Below are 12,481 nucleotides of genomic sequence, written 5' to 3' on the forward strand. Positions count from 1 at the left end.
GTCATGCAAGGCAAGGACTTTAGCCGGTAGGCCACGTCGCTGGGCCCATAATCTATCCTTTTTAAAGACTGAGATGATAATAACAGTGACGTGATTGTGAGAGCTAAAGAAATAAATAATAGTACCTGAGATATAAATGCTCAATAAATATTAGATTATTTTTCAACTGAGCCACTAGGGGAAGTAGCCATAAAAAGAACTGTCATCGTCCACCTTTGCCAGGGAAGCCCCAGGTTGTTGGAGCTTTGGAGTCAAGTCCTGATGGTTCCCTGTCCCAGCAGCAAGCATGGGTGTAGCCGTGCGTTTTTCTCCTCAAAGCAGCTGGTGTGACTTCTGCTGTGTGCAAGCAGAGCCCTGAGAGAAAGAGGCAGGCAAGGGCCTATTGTTCCAGAGGCAGCAAGGAGGCCTGTGTGGCAGAGAGGAAGTGGAGAGGGCACAAGGTCAAAAACCTCCGAGAGCTTTGCCAGGGGTGGCAGGGGTGGGTTGTTGGGTGTTGTTTCCTAAGATGAGACAGAGGGGCTGGCCCAATAGCTCAACTGGCTAATCCTCCACTTCTAAGTACCAGTATCCCATGTGAGTGCTGGTTCTAATCCCGGCTACTCCACTTCCCATTCAGCTCCTTGCTTGTGGCTTGGGAAAACAGTGGAGCAAAGCCCAAAGCCGTGGGCTCCTCCTCCCATGTGGGAGACTCAGAAGAAGCTCCTGGCTCCTGGCCTTGGATTGGCTCAGCTCAGACTGTTGCAGCCATTTGGAAAGTGAACCATTGGATGGAAGATCTTTCTGTCTCCTCTTCTCTCGTAAATCTGCCTCTCCAATAAATTAATTTAAAATTTTTTTTATAAGCAAAAAAGAGAGAGAGAGAGACAAGGATCTTCCATCTGCTCGTTCACTCTTCAAATGGCCACAATGGCTGGTGTTGGGCCAAGCCAAAGCCAGGAGCTTGGAGCGCCTGTGCGTCTCCCACGTGGGTGTAGGATCCCAAGGACTTGGGCCATCCTCCACTTCTCTCCCAGGCTCCTAGCAAGGAGCTGGATGGAAAGTGGAGCAGCTACCTCAGAGTTGCGAGTAACAGCTTATTTTGCTATTGCACAATGCTAGCCCAGCAAGGGGTTGGATTTTTTTTTTTTAAGATTTATTTATTTTTATTACAAAGTCAGATATACAGAGAGGAGAGTGAATCATCCGTCCGATGATTCACTCCCCAAGTGAGCGCAATGGCTAGTGCTGCCAATTCGAAGCCGGGAACCAGGAACCTCCTCCAGGTCTCCCACACGGGTGCAGGGTCCCAAGACTTTGGGCCATCCTCGACTGCTTTCCCAGGCCACAAGCAGGTAGCCAGACGGGAAGCAGAGCTGCCGGGATTAGAACCGGCGCCCATATGGGATCCCGGGGCATTCAAGGCAAGGACTTTAGCCGCTAGGCCATGCCGCTGGGCCCTGGGATTTTTTTTTTTTTTTTTTTTAATTTGGACTGAAATGGAAGTCATGAGAGGGATGGGGGATGGGGTGTAACTTCCAACTACACAGGGGATGAGGGTGAGGGGACCAGGGAGAGGCTGCCTCCATTGTCCAGGCAGGAGGCGACAGCAGACAGCCAGGGTGGGGTGAGGGGAGAGGTAGGTGACACCACAAGTGCAGGCGGCAGGATTTGCCAGTGCTCTGAAAATGTTATCGTGTATGTGTGAGAGAGAGAAAAAAATTACAATGCACAATGAAGCCTCAACCACCCACAGCGCTGGGCGTGGGGCTGGCACCAGGGAGCCACGCGGCCGTGGGCACAGGCACCAAGCACATGTCACGAGGCCGAGTCCCCGCCACTCAGCGTTATTTATGGGCCACGTTTGTGACAAGTCATCCAAACCCCTCATCATCCCACTGCTGGCACTCCCACGAGACTCCCACACCTGTCCCCTAAGATTCGGAGAGAGGCCTCCTCCTTGTCCTCCAATCCCGTTTCTTCAAAAAAAAATCTTCCTCCTTACTGTGTGCTCCCACTGTGCCTAGCAAATGGGGGTGACTCAGGCCAACTTCCCCTACTCCCACCAGGCCGTGGGATTCCCCCCCCCCCCCCAATTCTCCAGGGATCTCCTTTTCCCGCGGAATTTCCGCCGCCTGGCTCTCACCTCCTTTCTGTTTCTCTTTCATATTCCGGATCCTCCCATCTGTCATCTCCTGGCCACCACCCATGCTGGGGCTTCCCCAGCCCTGTCCTCGTGTCAGTTGGGGTGGCTAGGGCGGGGAGGGGAGAATTGCTGGGTTCGAGTCAGTAGGGCTGGCCGGGGGTGGGGAGGGTGTCTGCCTCTCTGGTCACGTCACTGGTTCCTGGCAGCAGCAGTGGCAATTTCATTCGTCTGAAGCATTACGTACTAGTAGCCACTCTTGAACTTGAATGGGGATTGCCAAGTCCCACCCCGAGGACTGCTCCCCAGGGAGGAGCTCAGTGTATTTGCATTTCTGGCAAGTTCCCAGGTGAGGCTGATGCAAGCCACCGAAGTCCACATGTTGGAGAGCCACTGTCTTGCATGCATTTCGGCTCCCGGGCGGGCATGAGAGTCTGGCTTAGGGTTCGGGTTGGGATGCTCACGACCACTTACTTGCAAGTGCAGAACCTGGCTTTAGCTCCCAATAGCAGCTCCTGCCTCTAGCTTCTTAGGACCACAGACCCTGAAGGCAACAGTGTTGCCTCAACAGATTGGGGCCCTCATACAGTTGTAGTAATGAACACACTAACAGTGCTCAGAACTGTTGTAGCTATGTATTATTATTACTATTGTTATTACCACTTCCAAGCGTTTCTAATATGCAGTCAAGGCTAAGAAATACTAAGCGAGGGCTAGCGTAGGAAACCACCTGCCATGCCAGCATCCCATACTGAAATGCTCAATGAATCCCGGCTGCTCCCTTCCAATCCAGCACCCCACAAATACGTCTGGGAAAGCAGCAGAAGATGGCTCAAGTGCATGGCCCGTGCCACCCATGTTAGAAACCCAGATGGAGTTCCAGACTGCTGGCTTCCGCCTGGCATTTTCATTAATTTTTTTTTAATTTACTTATTTCTTTGAACGAGTTACTGAGTGAGCAAGGGGAGACAGAAAGAGTGACAGAGAGAGAGGCAGGGAGAGAGAGAGAGAGATCTTCCACCTTCTGTTTCCTTCTGCTAGATGGCTGCAGTGACCAGGGCTGAGACACGGGAGAGGCAGAAACAAGAAACTCCATCCGGGTCTCCCGTGTGGGTGGCAAGGATCCAAACACTGGGGCCACTCTCCACTGCTTTTCCTTTGCTATCATCAGGAACCTGGATCAGAAAGGAGTCGCAGGACACCAGCCAGCATCCACATGGTTTTACCTGCATGCCCCAACACTCACTCTCTCATGAACTTTTGGAATCAATGCCAACACCCATATACTACCTATATACAGAATAGATAGGGAAGTGGACACATGCTGTTTTGACTAGTTTTTATCTGTCATACGGTCACAAATATTTTCCTGAAATCAGTGACTTGTGGGCACAGGGTGGTAGCATAGTGGCTAAAGTCCTCACCTTGCACGCCTGAGATCCTTATATGGGCACCGGTTTGTGTTCCAGCAGCCCCACTTACCAGCCAGCTTCCTGCTTGTGGCCTGGGAAAGAACAGAGTACAGCTCAAACCCTTGAGACCCTGTTCTTGTGTGAGAAACCTGGAAGAAGCTCCTGGCTCCTGGCTTTGGCTCAGCTCAGCTCTGGCCATTGCAGCTACTTGGGGAGTGAACCAGTGGATTAGAGGATCTTTCTGTTTCTCCTTCACTCTATAAATCTGCCTTTCCAATAAAAATAAATAAACCTTTAAAAAAGAGAGAAATCAGTACATTGCTTCCTTATTCTTTTTTTTAAAGATTTATTCATTATTATTGCAAAGTCAGATATACAGAGAGCAAGAGAGACAGGAAGATCTGTCCAATGATTCACTCCCCAAGTAAGCACAATGGCCGGTGCTGCTCCAATCCGAAGCCAGGAGCAAGGAACTTCTTCCAGGTCTCTGCTTTCCCAGGCCACAAGCAGGGAGCTGGATAGGAAGCTGGGCTGACAGGATTAGAACCGGCGCCCATACCGGATCCCGGCGCTTTCAAGGAGAGGACTTTATCCGGTAGGCTACCGTGCTGGGCCCTGTTTTCTAATTCTCTTAACAAAAGTCTTTCACAGAGCAAAATTTAAAATTAACAAAGTGTTATTAATCCCTTTTTTTTTTTTAAGGCTTGTGCTTTTGATGTCAAGTCCGACATTTCTTTACCTAACCCAGGTTATGAAGATATTCTCCTGTGTTCTCTTCTAGCAGTTCAGACATAGAGCCCTAGGACACATCTGAGTTAATTTTTGCATAGCACGTGAAGTTCAATTAGGTGTCAGCTTGTTTGTCTGCCTGTTGATGTCTGACACGCCCAATACCATTTCTTGAAAAGATCACACTTGCACTGCACCCTTGCACCTTTGTCAAAACTCACTTCCACTTGCTCATGTGATGCTACTCTGGGTCCTCTTCCATTCCATTGAACTGTGTCTGTACTTCCGCCAAAACCACAGTTTTTAAGATTTATTTATTTTTATTGGAAAGGCAGATATACAGAGAGGAGGAGAGACAGAGAGGAAGATCTTCCATCCATTGATTCACTCCCCAAGTGGCTGCAATGGCTATAAGTAAGCCAATCCGAAGCCAGGAGCCCAGAACCTCTTCCAGGTCTCCCACAGGGGCGGAGGGTCTCAAAGCGTTGGGCTATCCTCAACTGCTTTCCCAGGCCACAAGCAGGGAGCTGGATAGGAAGTGGAGCTGCCAGGATTAGAACCAGCGCCCATATGGGATTCTGGTGCGTTCATGGTAAGGACTTTAACGACTATGCTATTGCACCGGGCTCACCACACTGTTTTGATTGCTCTGGACACATAGCACAAGTTGAAATTAGGTCGTGGGCTCGTCTTAAGCTATTATTTCAGGGGACAGGCATTTGGCAAAGCAGGTGACTCACTACTTGAGATATTCACATCTCATATCAGGGAGTCTGATTCAAGTCCTGATTTCTCCATTTTAAATTCAGCTTTCTGTTTATGCATATCTGAGAGGCAACAGGTGTTGGCTCAAGTGTTTGGGCTCCTGACACCTACATGGGAGACCTCGCTGGGGTTCTGGGTCATGGCTTTGGTTTCACACAACCTTCACTATTGCGGGCTTTTAGGGAATGAGCCAGTGGATGAAAGATTTCTCTTTGTCTTTCTGCCTTTCAAATAAAGTAACCATAAGTTGTAACATTTTAAAAAACAGTAAAAAAATAGTTTTCTAACCCTTCTAGCTACTTTACCTTTCCATATAAATTGTATCTAAGCCTGTCTAGACATACACAAAAGACTTGCTGGGATTGTGACATGAAAAGCATTGTATTCTAGGTCAGTTTTCAGAACTGGGTTCTTCATTGTTTTTGAACATTCTAATCTATGAACATTGTATACCTTCTCTTCACTTATGTCTCCTGTGTCTTCATCAGTATTTTACACTTTGTAGCATGCAGATATTGCTCAGGTTTTTGGTTAGGTTTATATCTAAGTGTTTTTAGTAATTGTAAATGGAAGAATACATTTAGTTTTCATTGGCAAATGTTTATTGTTAGCATAAATATAATTTGTGTGTTCACCTTGTGTCCTCATTAAGCTTACTTATTAGTTCTAGGAGTTTTATAATTTCCTTAGGACTTTATACATAATCATGCCAGCTACAAATAGGAACTGTTCTATTTCTTCCCTTCCAATATCTATGCATTTTATTTCTGCCTTATTGTACCGCCTAATATTTCCTGTACTATATTAAATGAAAGTGGTGAAATCTCTCACACATTAGGATAGCTATTTAAAAACAAACAGAAAATAACAAATGTTGAACAAAATGAAGAAATCGACACACTGTAGGTGAGACATAAAATGTTACAGCCACTATGAAAAGCAATGTGATGATTCCTTAAAAAATTGAACAGAATTGTCATGCAACCTGGCCATTCTATTCCTGATTTATACCCAAAAGAAATGAAAGCAGAGACTTAAAGAGATACACGCGCACCCACAACCATGGTAGGACCATTTGCAATAGTCAGGAGGTAAACACAACCCAAGGATCCTTTTCCTTAAAAAGGAAAGAAGTTACATGCTACAGGGGTGTGTTTTCATGACAACTAATGGGAAATAAGTGAAATAAGCCAGTCACAAAGGAAGAAATACTGTTTGGGATGCTCACATGCAAAGATGGAGGTGGCATCGTGGTTACCAGGATGTAAAGGAAGTGAGATGGGGAGTATTCCTCCACAGGAGCAGTTTCATCTTCCCTGAGGTGAAGGCAGTTCTGGGGCTGGGCAGTGGTGATGCTCGCACAGCCCGGGGAACACATCTCAGGCCTCTGGGCTGCACACCTCCATGTGCCCACCATTCCCCAAGTTCTGCTCTGGCACACCTGGGTTGGCATTTCTTTGTGCTGTCCTGGGGAGGGTTTGCTTCCACGGCATGGGAAATGTTTTCAGACCCTGAGCTGCAGGGGTGTGTGGACACCTGTGTGTGTGGTCATCTGTCATTGTCCCAAGGTCCCCAAGGACCTTTGTCTGCTTTCTCTCTTTGATGCAATCTCGAATCCACTCGCTAGTTACTTTCCATGGTTCAGGATGAATCATTTCTATTTAGCTATTTTCTAATTCATAGAATTAGTTTAGGTTTTTCCCCCTTTTGTCCATTCTGCTACTTGGTTCCTTTTTTTCTTTTAAACAGAAGTAAGCTTTTCATTGGAAAGTGTCCACTCAGTTCTTCCCATCTCCAGTTTCTTTGCTGAGACTTTTGATTTTTAAACTTTTTTCAAGAGTGTCCTTGATTGCTTGCAAAAGCATTTTTACACGAGTTACTTGGTTTCTTGAAACATTTTTGTTCTCTTATTCCTTATTAGAAAGGCAGGGAGGAGACAGAGTTCTCCCACCCACACATGCCCACGGCAGCCAGAGCTGCACCAGGCTAAAGCCAGGAGCCCAGGACTCAGCTGGGTCGCTCACATAGTCGGTAGGCTTCCAACTCCTGGAACCATCATCTCTGTCTTCCAGGAAGCTGGCAGGGAAATGAGAGCTGGGACTCCAACCCTGGCACCCTAATATGGACAGGGCATCCCAAGCAGCAGCCTAACCTCTGCACCCCAATGTCCACCCCACAAGAATCACTTTAAAAATATAACAGATGGGGCTGCTGCTATAGCCTAGTGGCTAAATCCTCACCTTGCATATGTCAGGGTTCTAAATGGGTATCAGTTCATATCCTGGCAGCTCCACTTCCCATCAGCTCCCTGCTTGTGGCCTGGGAAAGCAGTCGAGGATGGCCCAAGTCCTGGGGCTCCTGCACCTACGTCAAAGACCCAGAGAAACTCCTGGCTCCTGGCTCAGCTCTGGCCGTTGTGGCCACTTGAAGAGTGGATGGAAAATCCCAAAGCCTTGGGACCCTGCACCCATGTGGGATACCCAGAAGAAGCTCCTGGCTCCTGGCTTTGGATTGGCTCATCTGTGGCCATTGTAGCTGCTTGGGGAGTGAATCAACAGACAGAAGATCTTTCTGTCTCTCCTGTTTCTCTGTCTCTCCTCTCTGTATATTTGACTATTCAATAAAAATAAATAAATCTTTTAAAAAATAGGGTAATATATAAACAGGCATATATATATTTATACATACATATATATATACATTTGTGTGTGTTGTACCCTGGGCAGTACAACATGAGCGGTACATGAGCAGTGCAACGACAACAACAATAATTTGCAGTCTCGGTTGGGTGAGGTCCTTGAGCAGTGAGCGGGACAGGAGGGCTCCATCACATGATTGGCAGTGGATGCCAAGTAAGTGTGGGAACACAAGAGTCTCGCAGTGATCAGCTTTCCCCAGAGTGACAACCTCAAGGGAGCCAAGCAGGAGGTGCACAATCTTCTCTGATTTACCTCGAACGTCTGGCAGCACCTGCGCTCACGTGCAAGCCCCACAGACCATGTTAGAATCCAGGGCAGGGGGTAAGAGGGTCCAATGTATCAAGGACAGTCTTCCGCCACCTGCCCTCTAGCCACAAAGTATGTACACTCCTTCCACGTGCAAAATATACTCAGCTCTTTGTACAATTCTGCAAGTCTCCTCTGTCCCAACAGGCTGAGCAGGACGTCAACATCTGGGAGCTGGGGTAGCAACACTAGCCCCAGGATTCAGGGGCCAGCGCTCCTCGAGGGGAGGGAAGCAGGTGCAGCTGTTTGGAAGGACAAAGGATGGGTATTTCGAACCAGGCTGCCCATGATGGAAGCCACTAGCTACAGCCAATGCTGACATCCACATCCAAAGAAAACACACACGAACACTCGCTTCCTCTGCTGTGCACAGACCCGGTCTGCGCTCTACAGGCATCCCCCAGTGTCCACAAGGGATCGGTTCCAGGACCTCCATGGAGACTAAAACCCTTGGGAAACAAAATTTCTCGATGAAGTTTCTGCAAATGAGTTCCTGGCTCCTGACTTCAACTGTTAGGAACATCTGGCGAGTGAGCCAGCAGATGGAAGAGTTGTGTGTGCGCGCATGCACGCGCACACGCGTGTGTGTCTGTAACAATATCTGCCTTTCAAATAAATAAACTTTTAAAAGGCCAGACTCTTCCAGAATGCTCTCTCACAGTCCTCCCCAGAACTAATGCTCTCTGGGGCAGGGAAGGGGGAGCCCCCTGCCAGGTGAGGGGACAGCTCATGTTTATCATTGTAATGGTGCAAGGAACTGCTGGTGAGGCTGTTGGGAACAGGATGGGAGTTCCTCTGTGGAAATCGGGAAATCGCTCCAACCCGTGGTGGACGCATTCTCTCTGCCGTGTAGACAGCCTCCTCCACACCCTGCACCCCAAGCCCTGGGCCACGCTGTCTCCCCTCACTCATACTCAGGGTTTCCTGAGTCAACAGCTTCCAAGACCGCCCCCTCCCGGGCCCTTCGGTCACCAGTGAGATTCCTAGCAATCCTGAGTTAGGAATTTCAGTTTCTCTTTCCTTCTTGGTACAGCTCCAGGCTTGCCTGGCCACACCCACACCTGTTGGCTCACCTGGCTCAGCGACTTGGCCACGCACACTCACACCTTTAGAATCAGCCTGGGTGTTGCTATTTTCATTTTAGATACATCATCTGGGACTGCACGCTGCACTGGGCTAAAAAGGCACAGCCATGCAGCCCAGGACACAGAGTAGCCATGGCTGCTTCAACCAACCTGATCCTGCTCACGCTGGGTGTGATGGCACTGGCCTCGGCCAGGGCTGGCCCCTTGCCCACCACTCAGCCCAGCACCACTGGAAAGGCCTGCCACATGGACAGGTTCAAGTCCCTCTCTCCACGGGAACTGCAGGCTTTCAAGAGAGCCAGGGATGCCTTGGTAAGTCCCTTCATCCATCCTTCCTCCTGAGCCTCTGCTGCTGCCTGATGCTGCAGGCTAGCCTCTAGCTCTGTGTCCTGGGCTAGCCTCCAGCTCTCCCCTCATGGGCTAACCTGTATCCTTGCTATCCAGGAAGAGTCGCTGTCACTCAAGAACCACAAATGCACCTCCCGCCTCTTCCCCCGGGCCTGGGACCTGAGGCAGCTGCAGGTGCGTGGACGGTTGAGATCCTTTTCCAACCACCTCTCCCACCTCACCTATGCTTCCCCTGCATCCTTCAGCAGCCCCATTCCCTGGCTTACCTCTCCCCTGCTGGTCCTGCCCCGACATGCCTCCCCAGTGCCTCTCTCACTTCTCCTCTTTTCTGCCTCCTCATCTCTTCTTTTTCCCTGTCTCCCCCAGCCTGCAGCCCTGCCTGACTGGACCTTTTCCTGCCCTCCTCCCACCCTCAGCATCCTCCTTTCACTTTCTTCTTCCAGCTTCAACACTTCACTTCCTTCCTGCACCTGTCCACGCTGCCTCTCACCTGTCTCTCTGACCTGCTCTCACTTGTGCCACCTGCCGTCCGCCAAAACTCTGCAACCTGCCCACCCTCTCCAGCCCTTCCCATCTGCACCTTACTCACCTGGCTCTGCCTCCTAACTCCTCTAACACCTGTCTTTTCTTGCATTCCAGCTGTGGGAGCGTCCCGTGGCCTTGGAGGCTGAATTGGCCCTAACACGGAAGGTTCTAGAAGCCGCAGCTGCCAAAGAAGACTCAGCCCTGAGTGATGTCCTGGACCAGCCCCTCCGCATGCTGCAGCACATTCACACCCAGATCCGGGCCTGTGTGAGTCTTCGGGAGAGCTGAGGGGAGCAGCCTGGATGTGGACAGGGCTCTGCCCCCTCCTGCCCTTCCCTGCGCCCTAGGCCCTGTCTCATACATGGTCCTCCTCTTCTGTCCACAGCTCCCTGCCAGACCTGCTCAGCCCATGGCTGGGCCCAGGCCCCGAGGCCGCCTCCCCCACTGGCTGCACCGACTGCAGGAGGCCTCCAAAAAGGTGAGGCGGGGGAGGAGCCCAGACCTGGGGTTGGGGGGAGATGGTGGGTGGGGAGATGGTGAGTGGGGGAGATGATGAGCAGCCACTGATTGCCCTTCACAGGAAACCCCTGACTGCCTTGAGGCCTCCGTCACCTTCAACCTGTTTCGGCTCCTCACGTGGGACCTAAAGTGCGTGGCCAGCGGGGCCCTGTGTGTCTGAGAACACGGACTGTCCTCGTGCCCTCCTGCCCACCTGCCCGGAGCGGAACCTCAGCCCTTATTTATGAAATGAGCCTCCCTCCCTGCTCACTTACCTTAAGTTATTTCCTCTTACCTGTATTTATGGAGCAGAGCCCTGGCTGGGGTCCAGAGCCAGGTTTATTTTTCTACTTTTATACAATATACGCAAATAAAAAGCCAAACATTTAAACTTCCTGTAGCAGGTGATTCCTTCAATGTGTGTGTGTGCGTGCGTGATTACAGATCGGCCATAGGGTATAAGGTGTAGGCAAGATTCACATTTTGGGAGTGTTGGGGAGTGGGGGGCAGCGTGGGGGCAGGGCCTGTGAGCTCCTGAGCAACTGACCTCCGTGACTCTGGGAACACCAGTCCAGGACAGCATCTGCCTCAAACACTGTCTGACCTGAGATGTGGACGCATCGCACCAGTATTCTAGCCGTGTGTGTGTGTGTGTGTGTGTGTGTGTGTGGTGATACCCACGTGACTATATCTCCCTGACTCTTTTCCATGAATATCTGGGACAGAAGGGGATTCGAATCAGTCAGGGGCCTTTACCCTTGTGCATTTGGGTTCCTGCCACACACGTGGGAGATCGGGGTTGGGGGGTGTTCTGGAGCCTGACTTTGCTCTGGCCTAGCCCCAATCACTGCAGCCATTTGGCTGCAACCAACCAATGGAAAATCTCTGTCTCTCTTTGCCCCTCCCTGTCTCTCTCAGTAACTCTGCCTTCTAAATAAATAAATAGATCCTTAATAATAATAAATAAAATAAAAGTGAAAATAAGTAAGAGTAATGTCTTGGAAAGTCAGATTCTTTATATTTCTGCTAACTGATTTTTTTAAAAAGATTTATCTATTTCTGTTGGAAAGGCAGATCAGATTTACAGAGAGAAGGAAATACAAAAGATCTTCCGTCGGCTGATTCACTCCCCAAGTGGCTGCCACAGCTGGAGTTGAGCCAATCTGAAGCCAGCAGCCAGGAGCTTCTCCCAGCTCTTCCACATGGATGCAGGAGTCCGAGGCCATCTTCCTGGGCTTTCCAAGGCCACAAGCAGAGAGCTGGATGGGAAGTAGAGCATCTGGGACATGAACTGACACGCATATGGGGTCCCAGCACTATTATGTGAAGTTTGAGCCATTGCGCCAGGCCCTGTTAACAGATCCTTATTCTGGTTACCTCATGGTCACATACCAACAATATCTAAGACAGACCAAGTCATCCCCAAATTTAGTGGAGGACAACTGACTACGCTTGCTCCAGGTCACAAATGTGAACATCCCGGAGTGGTTAGCTTGCTTTGCCTTGCAAGGCCTGGGTCTTTGATCTTCTTCCATGCATCTTAGGAACCAGGGAAACCTGTCGCAGAAACTCCCTAGAGCCACATGTGCTCGTCTCAGAGGCTAGAATTTAGTCTCATGCCCAAACCTCAACGAATCTCTGTCAAGAAAGATGGAACATGGTAGGCAACTGGTCCAGCAGTCAAGATGCCCACGTCCAGGTCAGAGCGGGTCAAGTGCCAACTTCACCCTCCAGTTCTGCAGCTACGCACCCTGGGAGGCAGCACGTGCTGACAGCTCCCGTCCCTGGGTCCCTGCCACTCTCAGGGAGACCCTGATTGAGTTCTGGGCTCTCTTTTTCTATGTGTATGTGTGTATCCTCTCTGTATTTCACATACAATGGGAAAAAAACATAACAGAAAACTGCATATTTTAAAAAATATTTATTTATTTTTATTGGAAAGGCAGATATAGAAAGAGTAGGAAAGACAGAGAGGAAGATCTTCCATCTGATGAT

General features: G+C 49.7%; 1 protein-coding gene across 1 annotated transcript; it reads left to right on the plus strand.

Moving 5' to 3' along the window:
- Positions 1 to 9,247: 9,247 nt before the first annotated feature.
- Positions 9,248 to 10,667, plus strand: IFNL1 (interferon lambda 1). The gene is made up of 5 exons (XM_058673921.1): positions 9,248 to 9,427; positions 9,560 to 9,637; positions 10,103 to 10,255; positions 10,374 to 10,466; positions 10,569 to 10,667. The coding sequence occupies exons 1-5, from the start codon at positions 9,248 to 9,250 to the stop codon at positions 10,665 to 10,667; spliced, it is 603 nt and encodes a 200-aa protein (XP_058529904.1).
- Positions 10,668 to 12,481: the final 1,814 nt, after the last annotated feature.

The sequence above is a fragment of the Ochotona princeps genome, chromosome 16 (assembly GCF_030435755.1).
Source record: "Ochotona princeps isolate mOchPri1 chromosome 16, mOchPri1.hap1, whole genome shotgun sequence".
In the NCBI taxonomy this organism is placed as follows: Eukaryota; Metazoa; Chordata; class Mammalia; order Lagomorpha; family Ochotonidae; genus Ochotona; species Ochotona princeps.

Excerpts from the sequence above, each read along its gene's own strand:
- IFNL1 (XM_058673921.1), top strand. The coding sequence starts at position 9,248 with ATGGCTGCTTCAACCAACCTGATCCTGCTCACGCTGGGTGTGATGGCA. Across the intron at positions 10,256-10,373 it reads ACACCCAGATCCGGGCCTGT|CTCCCTGCCAGACCTGCTCA; the intron begins GTGAGTCTTCGG and ends TTCTGTCCACAG. Across the intron at positions 10,467-10,568 it reads TGCAGGAGGCCTCCAAAAAG|GAAACCCCTGACTGCCTTGA; the intron begins GTGAGGCGGGGG and ends TGCCCTTCACAG.